The 13,340-nt window shown below is 37.8% G+C and overlaps 1 protein-coding gene across 2 annotated transcripts in view; it reads right to left on the bottom strand.

Moving 5' to 3' along the window:
- FBXO11 (F-box protein 11) overlaps positions 1–13,340 on the bottom strand; it is a 61,736-nt gene that overhangs the window by 24,296 nt on the left and 24,100 nt on the right. Inside the window, exons 2-4 of one of the 2 annotated variants that reach the window (XM_065739589.1) lie at positions 6,153–6,280; positions 5,965–6,046; positions 805–946 (exon numbers count right to left, since the gene is read on the bottom strand). In XM_065739589.1, coding sequence (XP_065595661.1) covers positions 805–946; positions 5,965–6,046; positions 6,153–6,280 — 352 coding nt within the window. Of the gene's footprint in view, positions 1–804; positions 950–5,964; positions 6,047–6,152; positions 6,281–13,340 lie in introns of both variants that reach the window. The other variant, XM_065739588.1, reaches the window with a different exon arrangement.

The raw sequence follows: 13,340 nt of genomic DNA, 5'->3' as shown, positions 1-13,340 counted from the left end.
AACTGGATTCTTTTGTTTAGTGTCAGAATACAAATAGCTGCAGTGCCTGAGCTGAATGATATTAAGTCCAGCCTCACAGAATGCCACTGAATCTTCAAAAATGTGACTCAGCTAACAAAACATCACCAAAATTCTGCTGGACAAAACAAAACAGCACTTCCGTGATGCCATACTCAAACTTCATTATTAGCCTCTATCTTTATCTGAAAACGAACAAAGAACAAGACAAACCCCAGCATATGAAACACGTTACTTTTTCCTTATTAAATAATGTTAATTCAGAGCCCGTTAATCCATTCTCAACAACCCCAAGATGGGTAAATCTGTATGTCAGAAAACAACCAGAGTATCCGAACATTAAAACAAAAACAAGCAAGCAAAAAAACCAAAAAGAAGCCAAAGCAAACTCAGAAATACCTAACACAGACCAACCTGCATTTTACATCTAGATATGCATTTCTTCTCAGGTCAAATACAAACCCCATGGAAATGTGAACAAGGTTAAAGAGGGGAAGAACAGAAGGAGCAGCTGCTGAAGGAATACCTCACTGCATTTTAAAGCAGTCATTATTTAACTAGTATTTACACAACTAGAGAATCAGAAGTGTTACTGTTTAACACGCCTGATCAGAAATTCATAAGTAACCAAATAATGCTTGTGTAAACCAGCGAGATTGAAACACAATTTGTTTAAACGCAACTAATTGCAGTTCCTAACCAACAGTTCATTTTTTCCATTGTCCTGGCATCTCATGCAGCACGGCTTATATTTCTCAAGATAATGAGGAATAGCTTTTCACTTACCACAAAATTGGATCATTAGCCAGCTCACTGAAGCGTTTACACACACAAGCTGCTCTGCAGAGATCCTGCTCCAGCAGGTAGGAGAAGATCTTCAGAACCACTTCATCTGGCAACTTTTCCTGGAGATATTGTTCTGCAGGTGCTGCTATTAAATAGTGATTTATATAAGGTTACTGACACATTTAAGCAGCCCAAAATTCTGATCAAAATACATTGCCAACTTGCCATTTTCAAGACTCCAACTTAAGAGTTCAAAAATCTCAATTTTTAAGTGTCCTTCATGTACACTTAAAGACAAATGTAGGTAAATGGTTAACTCTGGTGTCAGGTAGAAGCTACAGATTGACAAAAATCAGCTGTACTTGTATTTCAGATACACTGGCTCTTTCCTATTAGCTTTGCTGTGGCTAAACTAACCCATACTATCCATGTAATAACGATCCAGTACCAGAGTCAACAGTTCACAAATTATGAAACAGTCAGTTTGAAGAAGCTACTAATAAAAAACTTATCCACCTCCACACAACAATCACATCATGAAGAAATGTGCCTGGGATATAGAAAGCCATCGAGCAGTAATTCCAAGATATCCTTCTACTGACTCCCATTTATGTGTTTTCTCATAAAATTAAAAATAATAAAAAAGGAATAAAAATGAAGCCAAATGAAGCTCTATTCTTTCCTGATGATGTATCACTTGAGACAGGTTTGAGAAAGTGGCATTCTTAGTGCTTTGCAGAGGCATCAGGCACCAGTATACACCAACAGCTTACAGCAAAAAGGCCATCTGCAGTCTGCACTCTCACAGGGACCTTCTGTGGCAGGTATCCTTGCAACAGGGCAGTTTTGTTTTTAGAGGTCATTTGTTTGGTTTCTGCCTTTAAGAGCTTTTCTCAGGTAGAACCATACAGAACAGCTTTCAACTTATAGTGGATTTGTATGCAAGGCATTACGAGCTTCTGCTATATTCATAACACAATTATACCCATGTAATGCTCCTTGCATTATTAATTTTTTCCTAGAACATCTAAAAACTGAGGGAGCAATACAACTCTCATTTTGCCTAATATAGAGAGAAAGCTGAAGTGACCCTCTGACAGAAGACTACTTAATTTGAGGGAGTAAGATTCAGAAAAACAGTTTCCAAATGAGGCCTTTCTCACATATACAAGATGGCAGAAATTCTGAAACACTGTTGACTCTTCAGTGACATCCCCTAAACCTGTTCCTTAATAATATTTATACAGTGGTGCAATAAGTGATTCACAAACCCTGATGGTCTTAATAGCAACAAGCGAGGGGCAAAAACACTACATACACACCTCTCCAGTCTAATAATCAACGCTGTATAAAAGGAAAAAGACTCCCTATTATCTCCCAAAATAAACTTGAAAGTTGGTAGTATTAAACACAGAGAGAAAAAAGAATGACCAGAACTTCCTCCTCACTCGTATGTGCCCCCCTCCAAATTAACATTTTTCTGAATTGGCTCTTCAGTGCAGCTTGTTTACAAGCTACAGAACCACCAGCGTGGGTGCAAAGAAGGAGATGGGAATGAATGTCCAGAAGTTTGGCAAGACAGTTCCTATCAGTAGCAGTATTAAGGCCAAACAATTATTATTTTACAACAAAAATCCCATGAGTCAGGCTGAAACCAGAAAATTACCAAAACTAATGAAGTGCAAGCAAGTAGTCTGAAAAGGTCTTACGTTCAAGATAGACTTGAAGGACCAAAAGTTATGGGGAACGTGTGCCAACCCATGAGGTGCGTGCAGCCAGGAATCATCCAAAAATGCTACCCGCACATTAAGTGCTGGTTTTTAAGAAGGTATTTTTCCACTGGAGGTTGAAGTTTGTTGCCCTATCAAACAGGCAGCAGCAACTCATTCTACAGTCCTAATTACCCTTGAAATGCATCACAGGATTGCTGGGCATTGCTTCTGAATTCATCTTTTTCTGGTAGCTTTCCAGTTAGATGTGGAGATACAGTCTTAAAAGTTAAAACGTAACGTTGTGAACACAAGACAGTAAATATTCTCAGAGACCTCATATGACCTGTCTTCTGCTTTTAACATGCAAATATCTGAGGCATCATACAATGTTATCTTCTTCCCTAGACAATTGGTTTCTTGACTAAACAGCCCTCACAACTTCATCTTCCTTTACATTTACATATATGTTAAGACTTGACTAAGTTTGAATGGAAAGGGGAAGTTCACTTGAGTAGTGTCTCCCATTGCTCAAAATTTCTTTCTTTTTTCCTCCCTAGGCCACAACACAAGTTAAAAATTTATATCCAGATGTGTTTCCGTCACTGGAAAAAATGGTAACCAACTTTGACAGCATAAAAAAAAATTCTTCTTAATAAAAAAAAAACAAAAAAAACATCACATATTGCAATTTTTCCAGGTAATTTTAATTTGTAGGCATTTAATTAGGCACTACTTGCAAAACTGAGATTTTTTTTTCTTTTTCAGAAGCATTTGCTGTCCTCTTCCATCTTTATAAAAATCCTTTAGAAGTAAGAAATTCAAGTTTCTTACTTGATACTTGATCTAGGGATTTGATTTAGTAGTTGGGTAGGGATAGTGATAGGAGGATGGTTGGACTAGATGATCTTGTAGGTCCTTTCCAACCTTATGAACCTATGAACCTATAAGTTGTCTTTCTGCTCAGTTAGACACAAGGTGCAAGAACGTCCTTGTCCCAAGTTTACAAGAATAGACCTTTAAAACTGCCTTATCTGGTGACTAAAGCAGAATGGTTAATTTTCCAGCTACCAGGAGTAGCAGTACTCTATTTCATATGCTTGAAGAACTTTCATACTTAACCTTCATTTTGTCAATATGAATAAAACTAAATGAAAAAAAAAAGACAAAATGCAAAAGTTTATCACCAACCCTGACCACAACTCTAACGTGACAATTCAAATACTGATGATTATTAATAAAGTGCTATTATAGCAAAAAAAGATAAAAAATAGAAACATAGCTGGCTATGTCTTTCTTTGTTCCACAGGATATGCCTGAATTCAAATTATTTTTATTTTTATAGTAGATAGAACCTAATACAGCATTACCAAGATGGAGGGCAGGAAAAGTTGCCTGAAAGTGCGTTTGTCTTTGTATGAAGGTGAAGAATACCATCCTGTGAATCCTTATGTCTTGTATGAACAACATTTTTGAACTAGCAGCTATTGGCCTGAACAGAGGCTGTTAGAAAATTTATTTCATTTTGTAAGAAACAGATGTCAGAAAACATGGCATACAGTAATTTTGGATATAAATCATTAGGAAAAGGCAAAAAAAAATCAAAAAGGTATTAAATTCTTTAAGCCATGGGCTACAGATTCATCTGATGTATGGAATAACCAATAAATGATCCAATATAGAGTTTCTGTATGCACTGCAACTCCAGTGTGCAGTGAAAAGAAAGAAATGAACTGTCTCTGAACTCAGCTCTTCTGAAGGTGGTTATCAGGCAGCACCTACTCAGTATAAAAAGAAAATGCAAATATATGGTGCAGCGTGAGAGGAAAAAACCCTACATAATACTAAACAAAAAGGAAGAGAATATCAAATCAGTGATCAAAATGACAGAATCACAGAAGACAAGTGGTACTGAAGGCTGAAAGATCACAACGGAAGCAGGCATTTACAGTTCAGTTGATAGAAGGAGACAGTCACAACAATACTGAATTTAAAAGCTTGCTTACATGTGTAATGTAAGGAAAAAAGCTCAATAGTACCTTTTTCCTATCTAAATTTTTATTTTCTTCATTTCTTATTATTCTACTGAAAAGGGTTTAAATGAAGTGATTTACAAATTTTCTATAACGTGACTTTCTCATCAAGATGACTATGTTCATTAATCTTTCTGTCTCAGGATTGGAAGCCTTTATCCTTTATCACCAGGACTATTTGAAGACAGTTGCAGAGAAAAAAAAACCAACAACATGTCAATATTGAAATAACCAAAAAAATTGGAATACTGTTGGGAAGAGCACATTAAAATTTTGAAATAGCAACTATTTCAGAACAGCAGTTGTTCTGAAATAAGGATGAAAATAAGGAATACTCTTCTTGAGTTACTGGCTCTCATCCAGATGGACACACTCAAAAGCACTTCTCAGAGTGCATACGAGGAGGAATGGTTCTCTGTCCAGACATATCCCTGCATTACTGGACCCACACTTTCACTTCCTCTCTGGTTCTTAAGTGAACAGCTATATGTTCCAAATGATAAAACACCATTCCCACTCGTGGTATTCCAGAAAATTCCATGTTTACTCAGTCAAAATAGCTATCTATGCTAACAATAACAACAACAAAGAAAAAAAACAAAATAAAATCTTGTAGCAATTAGTGTTGGCATAAATTTAGAGTCACATCTCAGAAAACTCAAAGGGAAAATAAAGTGAGTAACTGTCATCTATATTGTGAGAGACAGTAACAGAAAACAGTCTGACAAGAACACTCCCTTGTCCAGCTGTGACTGGTTGCAATACAATCTCAAGAGTACAATTACAAAAAACACTGTTTACAATTCCATGCTGGAGAAGCCTCCACAATTCCAGTACCTTGCCCAAATGAGCTCAGTAATGCAACAAAAGCAACAAGCAGCAAAGATGTGGAAAATTCCCTTTTAATTGTCATCTGTGGTGTAATTTCCCTACCAGAAGACTTGAGTAAAATGACCCACATTCAATAAAGCAAGGAGGTGAGTAAGAGCGTAATGAAAAATGTATCAGAAGTGAACAACCTTGAAGGAAAATCATGAACTGTTGAGAGAAATTGAGCTTATGATACTAAGTTTCCACAAGGCTTTCAGTATCAGGTCAGGAAATGAAACTGGAAGTAAAACAAGCTGATGTTTGGTTTTGGTCGTTTCATATACACCTATGGTTAAATGATTCTTAGTTACAGAAATTCTAAGAGAGAAAGACAGCATATAGGGGTGGATAGAAAATGGAAGGTCTGAAATAAAAATCTGTACTAGGGATCAGATTCTAAAGTCAAGTTCCAAATTTGTAGCTCAGACAAGCCTCTAGTTGTCCTTTCACTGAAGTTTCTCAGTTGGAGCAACAGAAGAAAGAAGTTGGTGGTTGGGGGGGGTTATCAAAAACGTATCCTGCCCCCCCAATCTTTGTAGAGTTATTACCTGATAAATCCTGGGATTTTCCAGATACTCTGGCACGCTTGGCTCGGTGACCAAAGTTTTCAGTAGCTGAAGTGGAGGCACCCTTTAACAAAATAAGTCAGAATTAATTTGGTCATTAGGTAAGTTATAGAAAGTGCTCCCTGTCCTGAGACAAGAACTACTTCACAATTGAAACCGTGTCAAGTTACCTCCATACTGTTCTTTGTAGGGCAAGCTGTTCTTTTAGGTAGAAGAGTTTTTCTGCGAAGTTGGTATGGACTATTTTGTGCACCAGGACCTGATTCTTCTGCAACCATATCTGCAGGTACATCATCATCTGTCAATAACAACAACAAAAAAACTTTGTTAGTTAGAATGATAGCATATTTTTAATACCACAAAAACCACCGCCAATTTTTAGATAAATGCATCCAGTCAGGGCAAGGACGGGGAAGTGGTGAAGCACAAGGAACATTTGATGAAATGTAGTTCCACGAATGCTGTGTCCACATTAAGAAGCACATAAAAAGTAAAAATGAATTAACCTTTGTTCGACACACATAAATAGCAGCTATACCAGAAGCTGTTTTTTTTTCTAAGTGATTAAAAATAGGGTTTCATTTTATTTGCAGATGTTATTTGCTGTACTAATTTCATCACCCCATTAGCTCAAACTTTTTACCCCCGTAAAACTATCATAACAAGGACCACTGGAGCTTCATTATCATGAGAGCCCTTAGAAATTATGGCATTTACCTCAAAACTCATAGCAATTTTTTCCAAAGCATTTCAGAAATACTTCAGTAAACAAATCCTTTGGTAAAATGGATTAGGAAGACAGGACATGAAGCAGCTTTAAAGAGGAGAGGAAATGCATAAAGTGTGGTATCATTTTAAGATATTCATTCATTCATATATTTAAATCATGTATTTTTTTTAATTATGCAACATAACCATAAAAGCAAGGAATTATTTATGGTAACACATCCTACACTAGGATCTCATAATGCAATTACAATAGTTTAACAAAAGCCTTCAAGAAAATAAATCAAAGCTTTGTTTCCTGCTACAGTAAAAGCTGTACTTTCCACAGAAACTTAACTGTAGGGAAAAAAAAATCACTTATTTTTAGTTTTAACTGCTTTTTCATTTTTGAACTGGATAACATGATGTACAAATGATAGCCAGAAAAGCAATACTGTACAGAAAGCAGTTTTCTGGAATGTTACCATGAAAAGACAAAATTAAACAAAACCACCACAGCAAAAACACATACTGTGCATCCTTTTGAATATTAAGGCAGTCCTTGCTCAAAACACAAATCAAAGAAAAAATAAATGTCTAAAAGTACTCCTTTACATTTCCAGATCATAATGTCATGGGTTTATTTTTCCCACAAAATAAATTACACGACAATTGTATTTATGGAGGTTTACGCACCCCATCATAGCTCAAGCTGCTATGCCAGTGACAGCTAACCAACTGAAGTCTGAAGAAAAGTTATCTCAGTGCTCTCTTGTTGTTTTCAAACCTCACCTTTCTGCTTGCAGCAATGTGGGATTAAATACAGTGAGTGAACTGTGAAATTTTAAACACTTCCTTTTTTTTTTTAATAATAAAACTCCTCAGGTTCAGCTAGATACTAGCTCACTTACCCTCCATTCCCCCATGACTTACATGACAGACTCACTAGCACTGGAGGAACCTGCCTATCTCTGAAGGATGTTTGTCCATTACACAGAGCAATATCAATACATGACCTGCAGCATATGTTCCCGTGACACGTCCAGTCCAGCCCTGGCACTGCACTCTCACTGGACATTGCTGATGCTTCACTAGGTGACTGATCACATCCCCATGATTCAGACACGGAATTTTACGTGTTTTTGACACCTTTGATAAAAAAATACTGTCATCAAACTAACCAGAAGAGATCGGCAGCTGGAAGAGAGATCCTATGAGAGAATTGCTCCCAGCTTCCCTCACACGCAGCAATGGTGGGAAGCTGGGGCTCTGAAGCAGGCCTTGCAGCAGCCCAAAGCAAGGCTTCCTCACAGCCAAACTGGTACCTGAGCATGCTTCAATATTGTACACCACTATACTCACTCCCAGTATTTTTCTGTTCACAGTCAAATAGAGTAATTACGAATTCTGCTGCTGATCCCTGTTACTCAGGGATTTTAAGCATCTTAAGCCTCCTCTCATTTCACACTGAACACGGGGCATGTCAGAACAGCAATATTTTTTTCTTGTTCTTGAGGGTAAATACAATAGTTCAAAACTGCCCCATGGAACACGGGAAAAATATAATGAGCAAAAGAAAAAAAAAAAGATCAAAGCACCGAGGTTTGATCTCTCTGCAGGTGATGAAAAGGGCAATGGGAAAACCCCAATTGGGTTCCTAAAAGAAGACCAGTAGAAGTTGCTGAAGATGTAACATATTACCACTGCAAAGAAGACAGAAGTCTGTGGGGGAAGCACGGAGGTAAAGGTCAGTTTGGCTGAAATACAGAGACTGGCTAAGCAGAAAGGAAGTGTACTCATTTTTTCACAGCAGATTTAGAAGGATGGCAAGAGTCCTGCTCAAAGATCACCTTCCTAGCACAGATGATGTTAAGAGAGATGCATACACTCACTCAGACTTCACAGCAGGCACTGGAAGAATTAAAATCTCCCTTCTTCCATCTGCCTGGCAAGGAGGGCACCTGAGGGAAGCCTGGATGTGAGTAGCAAGGCCCAGAACAGGGCAGGAGCATTATATGTTAGCTCTCCATAAAGGAGTAACATGACAACACTCATAATTTTGCCTGGAAACCTTCTGTGCTAAGCAAGCGTTTTAAAAATTCTCCCCTACAAACACTCACATAAACATCCTCCTGTTTTAAGGAAAGTAAAAAATAATAAGATACAGAGTCTCAATGCCTCCAAAACATTTTGAGAAAACCAATTTAAGTGCAACGGTACTGGCTACTGCCTCTACTAACATAAATAAAAGGCATTATCAACATCTGCTGATGGTAGAAGCATTTGCCTGATAAAAGACATTAAACAAATTCAGGGGAGCATGTGTGTAATATTAATGCTCTCATACAGCACCTGCTGAAATGATTCCCAGATGCTGTCACAATTTTAAGTCAATACATTTGCAGTATAACAGATTTAAAAAGCTGAGTCTGTTCTCAAACATTTACCTATAATGCTTTATATGAGCTGTATTATGTAAGAAGATATAAATACTTTATTTGAAATTATTATTATTTTTTAAATTAAAGGGTCAAAACCCATGCCCATAAAATACCATGGGAAGATATGCTGCCAACCTGTTGAGATGACAGATCCCATTACTTCTTACTGCCTAGAACTGCAGTGCCTAAAAGAGGAAGAATAAAGCTTAAGGGAAAGGAAGATACATATGCAAAAAATGGATAGGGATGAAGACAAACTAACTTACAGATAACAGAACCACATGGCTGTAGTTGTGTATATGCACCCACAACACGAAAATCTCAGCAACAAATTGTCAACAAAAGAAAAAAAAAGCACAAAACAAAGAGAAACTACCACCATTTTTCTTTAAATAAAAACAACCTGGGAGTGAGCAAAGCCCTGTTTAAGGGCTGTATGTTTCAATAGTGCAACAGAAACTCATCCTATGTCCCTGCAAACCGTCCCAAAGAAATGTCAGATTTCTTTTATAAGCAGATACTGGTAGAAATGGCTGCATACTTGCTACTCCTTAAGTGAGTGAAAAACAAAACAAAACAAAACACAAAATGAAACAAACTTCTTACACTCATGGAAGCTTTCCTGACAATTCAGGACAGCCTTTAAGATTAAGATCTTCTTCACAGTGCAGTGATGAAGCACTGGAGCTGCACAGAGAGGTGGTGGGGTCTCCTTCTCTGGAGACGTATCAGACCCACCTGGACGCCTACCTGTGCAACCTGGGCTAGGAGCTGCTTGGGCAGGGGGTTGGACTCAACAATCTCTAGAGGTCCCTTCCAAACCCTACAGTTCTGCGATGCTGAGATTTAGTTCATGTTATGGATTGCAGATCCGTGCAGTGTGTAGTTTGGAGTAGCGACTGCAGAGAAGACCATTTTCATTTAGGAGCTGTGTATTTAACTCATCTTCAAAGAGAGAGCCACTAGCTGGGAATATCACAACAGAAAAACTCTCAACAACTGAGGAAAACAAAGTGCAAAGACAGAATAGAATAGTTCGTTAGGAATGAACCTACAAGAGTCATTGAGTCCAACTGCAAGAAATAATTCACTGAACCAAGACCTACCATCATAAGGGAAGAGAATTTCATGGTCTCTCATGGTCAAGCTCTCGACTATGTGTGTGTACACACCCATCCACTCCCCCTCCTTTTAATTTTAATGGTAAAAGAAAATGTTGAACTAAAAAGTAAATTGGTTCATAGCTACTACTAGCCCTAAAACTGAAGACTTTGATAAATATTGGTGACGTGTTTTCATTATCATTACGTAAATCCTGCAGTATTTTTCAAACAATATTCAAAGCAACTCGATTCATGCAGATAAAACTGAAGAGGTGCCATTTCTGCAAGATTCTGATGGCATGGCTCAACAAGAAGGATTAATCTCAGCCAGGAGTCAAGGCTGTTAGGAATTGGAAGCAAGAGAAAGATTAAGAATGATCTCCAACCTGAGTTGCAGGCACCAGTTTGGAATGGGATCAAACCTAAGTTGAAAAGTGCATGGTTTCAGAAAGACTCTAGAAAGATCAGACTGAACGCCATACGGAATAAAGTGACTCTGGCTTCTGGAAAGCCACGACTAGACAAAATAACCATTAGTGACTGCTAGGATATTTTAAGCATACATGCAATTTCTAAGCTGATAAACCAAAGATATCTTATTCTTTAACATTATCCAAGCTTATTGTAATCGTTCCTTTGATAAACAAGCCTTGCTGTGTTCATATGTGGAATTTTTAGTACATGAAGATAATTATTTCTGTATGAGAACTGAAATTCTTGGTGCTCATATAAAGCAATATATATATAGATATATTTGGAATTTACATTTTAAGCTTTTAAACATCAATAATCAAATGAGACAGCTTATTACTCTTTGGAATTAGGTCATGCAGTATAAGATAACATGATGACCTAAAAAGTACAAGAATAGATCGGATTGATGCTCAACTCTATTTTTATTTGCTCAAAAGCTAGTGTTCTACAAGACATCTATTTTTATTTACTTTTTTTAACCACAAGGAAGAAAATAACTATACAGAGTACTTTAGTCTGACTTTTTATGTTATTCTTCAGATGCAATGGAAATTAACTTATCTAAGAATCCAATCTTTTCTCCAACTCAGCTCATAGAGAAGCTCATTACATCAATCCTTATGTAGGTCACACAAATCAAATGAGAAGGAAAGCACTCTGACAAAGGTCTGTGAGGTCAACTAGCACTATCAAAATGCTGAATATTAAAATACAGCTTATACACACAAGGCAAACACTTTAAGTTCTTAGAACTGGCACAAAGCAGGCAAAGTGAAAGTTGACAACTAGGGAAGAAATTGGCTGCAAGCCCAAAGCTTATCCCCAGCCGTGTTTCTTTAAAACTTATGGACAGTCACGAGCAGCTATTCACATCCCAGCCTCATCCACAAGGGAATTCATACTCTAAAACCATCTACCACAAAACCGCGTGTGGATACTAACTTAAAAACCCACTAAATACTATGATGAATATTTTCCTTTTCAGAAGCCAGGAACAGAAAGTGTTAACAAGGACTGGACGGAAAATTCTGGTCACTTTCCAGAAAACATCTCCCCGTTCTTCGCATTGTACCAGCACCCAGTTAAAAGTTAAAAACAAATAGATCATCATGTGTATTTTTTATTAGACACACAGAATAACTGCGCAGGTGCCTGTGTGCTTGAACTGCTTCTTGGATAACTCATTTTGGAAAAGGGAGGAAAGCTTTCTTAGAACTAGCAGCTCTAATAATCAGCACGGCTAGGTTTCAAACAATAGTACCAACAGACCAGACTAAGATAATTTTTTCCTTTGGTACGTTTCCCCAGCTGATAACAGTATAACATCAAAGTAATAAACAGAACTCCAGGTGGCTGCTTTACAATTATTTTATTAAGTGGAGTTCCTTTCCTGCCTCATAGGCAGCTTAACTCCTGCTCTCAGAAGCCTTCTTTGAGAAGAGGCAAGGATCCCTTTTTGGATGCATTCCTCATTAACAAAGCAATACTTCCAAAGCTGCAGCCTTGCTGCATGGCTCCTTGAAGATACCAGGAAAAAGCTGACCAAGCAGATTTTAAGGGTGCCAGAACACAGCGTTTAAGCACTATGTAAGAAAGACACTTAGAAGCCCATCCTCGTTACATTTTCTACCAGTCAAGAAGGTCATCCTCCTCTTCAGCTTAAACACTGCAACTTTCAACTCATTACAAACAACAGAGCCAGTGACAAGTATAAAGACACCCCAAAAACACACTAAGAGGTTTGCATGCTCTCATTTTATTCTGCATTACAGCTGACCACAGCAACTGTTCTGATCAACCACCATATTTTAATTTCTGGCTGTACTTCAACACACCTAAGCACCAGCAAAGCCAAACCTTTCCTACTCATCTTCTTCCCAAGAAAATCCCACCTTCCCAGGAAAAGACATCTGAAACAGGAGATCTAAAACAAACAGGAGGTATATGAGACAACAGATTATTCCCAATAAGCACAGAGTAGCTGAACTACTAAGCAGAAAGGTCACATTCTTTAATTACACAAAATCTGGATATTAATGATATCCATAAACTACAAAGAATGAATTAGGTTTATAAATAACTCTCCTTAGCAATGCTAAAATGCAACATCAGGTGGGATTTGTATGTGTGTGTGTGTGTGTGTGTGTGCTTCTGGTATCTTAAAAACAAAAAGTGGGGGAAAATCACAGCACAGGAGAGAGCAATTCAGTGAGGATGCAGAGATTTTACTTGAGGTTATCTACCTTTGACTTCCCAAGATCTCGATAGCCTATAATGGATCCATTTGCAGAGATTCTCTTGCAATGCACAGGAAGTTAGAGAAATCTGTCTCCCCTTGAAATGACAGGAAAGTTTATGTGTAATAAAACAATCCACATCGCTAGGAATCTCATTATGACAAACACTATTGCAACTATTCAAGCATAACTCCCATAAAGCATAATCTCAGGGCACAATCATTTCACCGAACTTTCAGGAAATGAAAACCTCCCACAGATCTCTTTGCCACGAACCACATCTGCACAGCACTGCTGTAACACTGGCAGGGAGTGGTGGCAAAATCCCCTGCTCCTACCCCCCAGCAGCAGATTTAGAAATGCTTGCCATGCAGAGCCATCTGCCCTATAGGGACTCC

Source organism: Cyrtonyx montezumae, unplaced genomic scaffold (assembly GCF_038088225.1).
Source record: "Cyrtonyx montezumae isolate F1298 unplaced genomic scaffold, pur_monq_1.0 scaffold_24, whole genome shotgun sequence".
NCBI lineage: Eukaryota > Metazoa > Chordata > Aves > Galliformes > Odontophoridae > Cyrtonyx > Cyrtonyx montezumae.
The sequence above is the reverse complement of the archived record's forward strand: the minus strand, read 5'-3'. Positions and strand labels throughout refer to the sequence as shown.